The sequence below is a fragment of the Molossus molossus genome, unplaced genomic scaffold, assembly GCF_014108415.1.
Source record: "Molossus molossus isolate mMolMol1 unplaced genomic scaffold, mMolMol1.p scaffold_m16_p_15, whole genome shotgun sequence".
In the NCBI taxonomy this organism is placed as follows: domain Eukaryota; kingdom Metazoa; phylum Chordata; class Mammalia; order Chiroptera; family Molossidae; genus Molossus; species Molossus molossus.
Window position 1 is genome coordinate 51,605,222 of NW_023425350.1, and position 6,410 is coordinate 51,611,631.

The window sequence follows — 6,410 nt, forward strand, 5'->3', positions numbered from 1 at the left end:
CTTCAACTTGAGCATGCACTGGGTTTACGCGGAGGGCGTAAAACATTGCTGGGCCTCACCTAGGGAATTTTTCAATAGGTTTGGAGTGGCATATAAAAATTTGCATTTCTAAGTTCCTAGGTGATGTTGCTGGTCCAGGAACCACACAGAACCATTTCTATAATTCAGCTCTATGTGGTTGCAAAAAATAAATCAAACCTATCAACTTCAGTGGATTTAAAATGTATTAGAATAAAAATTGGAATTAAAATATATTGGACTTCACACTTTTATTGGTTTGATCCCTTTAGCTGTTCTTTTGCCATACACTTTATAAATAGGAAATACCATTTGATACATATATGCCATCCACTATGCTGTGTTTTAAGTACCTTATGTACTTGCTTTTCATCAGTTTGTGTACCCTAATATTTGAACTAGATGAATGCATTATGGGCAGCATTATCACTACTCTATAAGAACAATACATTGGAATATTTTCCTCTTGATTCTATTTCTACTCTTGTATTCAAAATATTTTCCCACTTATGTTCCAAATAAACAGCAACATCATTACTTCGTTTTTCTATTGTACTTATTTGAAACGTAGATGTGCTTGGAAAAGCCAGAGTATAAAAATTATAGTTCATGTTTTAGAAGAAACACACTCAGGTTTGCAGGTTTTTTCTCTTTACTCAGTGTTAAAAGATGGGAAAAAGGCATCCTTGCTGTTTTACACTCAATCATATTCTTCTATATTAATGCATAAAAACCTTTGGAAAAAATCAGTCTTAACCAGGAATAGTTCATATAAGAAAAAAAATGAGCTAATATTCTATTTTCAGAACGCCTAAGTTCAGAACATCTGAGAAAGCATTTTTTGACCAATACAAAAGTTTATTTAACAAAAATTCAATGTGAAAATGGACACAATTCTATTTTTATATTGTAGTAAAACAGGTGCTGTGGAGAGGGGACATGTGGAAGCAGTTGATTTCTCTGGTGAATACAGCCATTCTTTATACTCGTTCCAAGGCTTCTAACATGATGATGCTATTTCCTCGTATTACCTAAGAAAGAGAAAAGTAAATTTAAAAAGACCACAAATCACTTAACAGACATACTAATCATGACTAAAGAATTTTCACCAATTCATAAATGGTTTTTCAGTATTAAATGCCAGTTTGAGGCTTTTCCCCAAGCCACAGGGACATCAAATAACTCGTCTTGAATCACTCCGTGAAGCCATTTAAGCCCTTTTTAATGAGATGCACATCTTTTAGACCAAAGGCTAACAACTATCCTTTTGAGATACCAAGTCTCCAATGACTCATTTCACTTCTTAAACTGCAGGACTCAAATAACATGCCCATCACTGCCCCTAAGGGATCCATAAATTAATGGGAAAAATAGGTACAACAGAATATGCATGTTAGTTTATGGGTGTAAGACCATTTAGGGAATAAACCAGAATGGAAGTTATGAAAAGTAAGCTTTATGAAGAGGGCACATTAGCTTGGTTTTGAAAATTGGATAGAATTTTGACAGGAAATTTGACAGATAAAGCCTACTTTTTATCTAGGGTTTAAGAAAAGAACCTAATTTGCAGTAAGAAGTTATGAAGGAAAGTGGAAACAAAGATAGTTTTGCACCTAATCTTAGAAGGCCTCAAACACCAATTTTAAAAGTGTTTGGAGGGGATCATGAAACCAATAATGTGCCAGTGAAAGTTTCACAGTTGGAATGACCACTACTCTGGCAACAGCAAAGACAGTCAACCTTTGAAGACAGGACTTAGGGGCACTGACCCCGCCATGTAGTTGAAAATCTGTGTATAGCTTTTGACTCCCCAGTCCTATCTTGAAGGGGATTGTTTCCAGGACCCCCTGTAGACACTAAAATCCACAGATGCTCAAATCCCCTATAATAATGCATACAGTTGGTCCTCCACATCTATGGATTCCCAACCATGGATTGAAAATACTGTTTTTGATCCACAGTTGGTTGAACCCATGGATGCGAAGCCCAGGGATACTGTGTATTTATTGAAAAAAATCTGCGTATAGGTGGACCTGCAGTTTATAACCATGTTATTCAAAGGTTAACTGTATAAGAGAATGGGAGAGAGCTTGGTGGCAGGAAGAGAAGGTATAAAGAAAAGACCCTAGCCCGGCTGGTGTGGCTCAGTGGTTGAGCGTCAACCTATGCACCAAGAAGTCGCCTGTTTGATTCCCAGTCAGGACACATGCCCAGGTTGGGGGCCTGATCCCCAGTGGGGGGTATGCAGGAGGCGGCCAATCGATGTTCTCACTCATCGATGTTTCTACCTCTCCCTCTCACTTCCTCTCTCTCTTGAAAATCAATAAAGGAAAATTTTTTAAAAAAAATTATTGATTTTAAAGAGAGGAAGAGTGGGAGGAAGGGAGGGGGAAAAGGGGAAAGAGGAAAGAGGTGGGATTTGTTGTCCCACTTATTTATGTTATTTATTGGTTGATTCTTGTATGTGCTCTGACTGGGGATCAAAGCCACAACCTTGGCGTACTGGGACAACACTGTAACCAACTGAGCTACTCAGCCAGGGCTTAATTTGACTACTTTTAAATTTGGGTGCTATTAACCAGAAATCTAGGTTGATGATATCTGCATCACACGGACTTGTTAGAAATGCAAAATCTCAGGTTCCACTTACTCAATTAGGATTTGTATTTTTTACAAGACCATCTGAGAATTTGTAAGTATGTTCTTAACCTTCACTACAAATTAATATTAAAACAAAACAAAAAAAAGCACCACTAGCGATAGTTTCAACTGTTTTGGGGTAGAATCTAGTTTTTGTTTTTTGGGAAAACTCAGGTGATTGTAAATGCTCTATACCGATGGTTAATCTTTGCCTTACATTAAAATCATCTGTAGAACTTTAAAAACTTCTATGCTACATCCCAAATTAATTTGATTCTAAGATGCAGTTAAAATGCTCTCTACTAAAGATCGACTATGGGCTTCTATTTATAGCATCAAGCTAAAATATGATTTTCAACAGCTATTCCAAGCTCAAGGACCTCAGAGGGTTCTATAAAAGACTAATATAACTTAACAGTAATTAGAATATTATCACAGTCGAATGACTGCCAAATGTTAAACTAAAAGGAAGATGGAAAGTCTAATTTTGCCTAACTTCAATTAAAAAAAAATTTTTTTTTTTTAGAGAGAGAGGAGAAGGGAGACAGAAGGGAACATCAATGTGAGAGAGAAACATTGATTGGCTGCCTTCTGCACACTCCCTACTGGGGATCTCTGAAATTGGGGCATGTGCCCTAAGAATCAAACCAGGACATCTCAGTCCATGGGATGCTACTCAATCCATTGAGTCACACTGGCTGGCCTTCCTAATTTCAGTTTAATTCAAGACTTTGATAGAAGGGAAGTTAATGTTTATTCCAAACGAGAAACAAAATCTCTAAGAGAAATCTCACATCTTTACTTACCACCATTCCAATGTTGTTCTGTTGCCCACTAGTTGCCATCTCCACACATTCATCTATCACAAGATTCATAAAGGGATCAAATCCCCGCAATATTCCTTGGACATGTCTGCCACCATTTAATTTCACTATAAAAAAAGGAAAAAAAAGTTTTAATAAAACTGGCCATTAACTATCAAGTATTCATTAAAAATTAAGTGGAGTAAAACCCAGATGTATGAAATATACAATCCACTATCCTTACTACATGCCAAGTACTGGGCTGAACATTTTACATTTACTTCCATATTTAAACTTACAAGAATCCTATAAAGTAGAATTATCCTAACTTTTTGGTTGGGAACTGAAGTGTAAGGCTTTTAAGTAACCGCCTCAAGGTCATACAGCTACTGTGTGGTAGGGCTGGGATTCAAACTGAAGGTTGCTTACTATCTTTAAAGCCATGATCTTAACCTCTACAACATTCAAGTACTATGTGAGTCAGATTTTTGGTCCTTGTCTATGTCCCTTTGCTAAAAAAAAAAAAAAAAAATAGATTTTCCAATGTCACAAAATAGAAAAACCCTGTTTGTGACAGGGAGTGCTCATATGAAATTATGAAAAGTCTGAAGTACTATGAAATTGATTAAATTTCAAAAATTGGGTAAATAAAACTGTCTAGTTAGAATTTTGCTAAATCTGCTTAATAAATGAATATGAATTAGAGGCTCTGTGTGCTTTAAATCTTTATAAAGTTGCTCCAAACATTGTATACTGCCAAGACACATGTTAAAAAAAACCAACAAAACTGAATGAAAAACAAAAATTTAAACTTACACGACAACTTCTTGTCCATAAATCTGAAAAAGCAAAGGAATAAAGGCTATATAAATTATTAAAAACCGTAAGCATAAATAAACACAAAAGTAGGTATATACTTAATTACATAATAATTTGCTAGTCAATATAATTTGTTAAAAGTATATGCAATGTATTTCGGGAAGGGGCAAGATAATCAATAAAAATGGAATAAGTTTATAATATATTAATGGACATTGAGTCTTTATAGTGATGTGAATTACAAAAACATTCTTGTTGTTCAATACTGACCTAATTTTCAATGGCTGGATTTTATAGCCAAAATAGAAAATAAAAGATTTGATTATATTTTGGTTATCTCCAAAACCACACATAATTGTGAAGAAATCAGAAGTTGTATCAAACCACATCCAATCCAATAGCTATTTTACTTTTTCTTTTAAAAAACAAATAGCGTTTGCCCTGGCCAGTTTGGCTCAGCGGTTAGAGCGTCAGCCTGCGGTCCGGAGAGACCCGGGTTCGGTTCCCGCTAAGGGCACGTACTTTGGTTGCAGTTTGTCCCCGGCCCTGGTTGGTCGTGCGGGTGGCAGCCACTCGATGTGTCCCTTCACGTCGATGTTTCTCTCTCTCTCTCCCTTCCTCTCTCTCCTTCCCACTCTATCTGTACAAAAAATGGAAATATATCCTCGGGTGAGGATAAAAAAACAAAAAAACCCCAAACAAACAAAAAAACAAATAGCGTTTGCCCTGGCCGGTTTCGCTCAGCGGTTGGAGCATGGGCCTGCAGACCAGAGAGTCCCGGGTTTGGTTCCCGCTAGTGGCACGCAGCAAGAAACAAAACAAAACAAAAAACAAGTAGTGTTTTATTCAATATGAAGCTTTAATCTTCAACACATAAATATATTTTAACAAAACAAATGCATATTTTGAAGCTTTAAACAATTTAAACAAGAAAATCCATCTCAGCAAGAATACTACACCAGATCTATAACAGGAAGCTATATAAGATGTTCAACAAAGGGTGGCATTCGATATCTTCAAGTAAGGAGGGAGAGCATGAGGGAGAGTAAGGCCGGGAGATTGGCTAGGTCGAGTCGGTTGAACACAGGAGCGCCTCCGCTGCCTAGGGTAACCATGCCGACCAAGCAAAAATGCAACGTCTGCGCGGGTTTCAGGCCCGGAAGCGCGGGACCCTGGCTGGGATCTCGGAGGCCTCCGACCCGAACACCTACGCCAAGCGCACTGACGGGAAATGGGAAATCTAAAGAACTCGAGGCACACAAAAATTTGCTAAATACCCGCGGCACTCGCAGATACTTACTTTTTTAACTCGGGAGGGTGAGCTTTGCTCATTGTGTCTAAGAGAACTCGAAAATAGCTCCGAACGTAGTTCGTGGCCTCTCCTACGCTCACGCGGTATGTCCGGCGTTTTGCGTCTGACGTCACCGATCCCGTTAGCCAATTATTTGCTGGCAACCTTCACATCTCAACTCGCGATATTTAGGAGAAGCCTGAGCGTATGGATCAGTCCTGAACTTCCGGTTGCGTAGCCGGCGATTGGCCAGGATGGAGGGGTGGGGCCTCTAGGGGTCCTTAGTTCCGTTTTCTCTTATGTAAAATTGTGATAGATGTCTAGACTATACCTTGTTCTTTTTTTTTTTTTTTTTCTTCATTGATGTTAGAGAGAGAGGAAGAGAGAGAATGGCTGCCTCCTGCATGCCCCCCACTGGGGGTTTGGCCCACAACCTGGGCATGTGCCCTGACCTGGACTCGACCAGGGGACGTTTTGGTGCATGGGTGGATGCTCAACCATTGAGCCACACTGGCCAGACTGACTCTAACTTCTTAAGACACCAGTCAATCCCAAATCTTAGCGGATCGTATCATTTAGCTTATTAATATATACCAAGTGAAAATAAACTCTAGACAAGTGGGCCCCTGATAGTGTTTTGGAATGTATTCCCACAGCATATTGTCATGCTAAGCCAAGAGTTTCATTAACTTCTCAATTAGTGACCTCTGCAGCAAGGAGTAGGGTGACAGGCCTGTTTCTAATAATTTGAATTCAAGAACAAGAAGTACATTCCTGACTGGATAGTCTTGCTATTCTTGTAACGCTGCCTCCAGCTCCCCACTTAAATGTGAACTGTA

General features: G+C 38.5%; 1 protein-coding gene across 2 annotated transcripts; it reads right to left on the minus strand.

The window, feature by feature from the left end:
* Positions 1–665: 665 nt before the first annotated feature.
* Positions 666–5,701, minus strand: SNRPG (small nuclear ribonucleoprotein polypeptide G). 2 transcript variants are annotated; one of them, XM_036263047.1, is made up of 4 exons: positions 5,581–5,631; positions 4,278–4,323; positions 3,465–3,589; positions 666–1,049 (listed from the first exon to the last, which is right to left on the minus strand). In XM_036263047.1, the coding sequence occupies exons 2-4, from the start codon at positions 4,294–4,296 to the stop codon at positions 999–1,001; spliced, it is 195 nt and encodes a 64-aa protein (XP_036118940.1). In that variant the 5' UTR covers positions 4,297–4,323; positions 5,581–5,631; the 3' UTR covers positions 666–998. The 2 variants fall into 2 exon arrangements, with proteins under 2 accessions (XP_036118940.1, XP_036118939.1); XM_036263046.1 differs by having other exon boundaries at positions 762–1,049; positions 4,278–4,300; positions 5,581–5,701.
* Between the last annotated feature and the right edge of the window lie 709 nt (positions 5,702–6,410).

Coding starts and splice junctions, on each gene's coding strand:
- SNRPG (XM_036263046.1), bottom strand. CDS start 5,612: ATGAGCAAAGCTCACCCTCCCGAGTTAAAAAA. Junction 4,301..5,580: donor CACCCTCCCGAGTTAAAAAA/GTAAGTATCTGC, acceptor TTGCTTTTTCAG/ATTTATGGACAAGAAGTTGT. Junction 3,590..4,277: donor TATGGACAAGAAGTTGTCGT/GTAAGTTTAAAT, acceptor CTTTTTTTATAG/TGAAATTAAATGGTGGCAGA.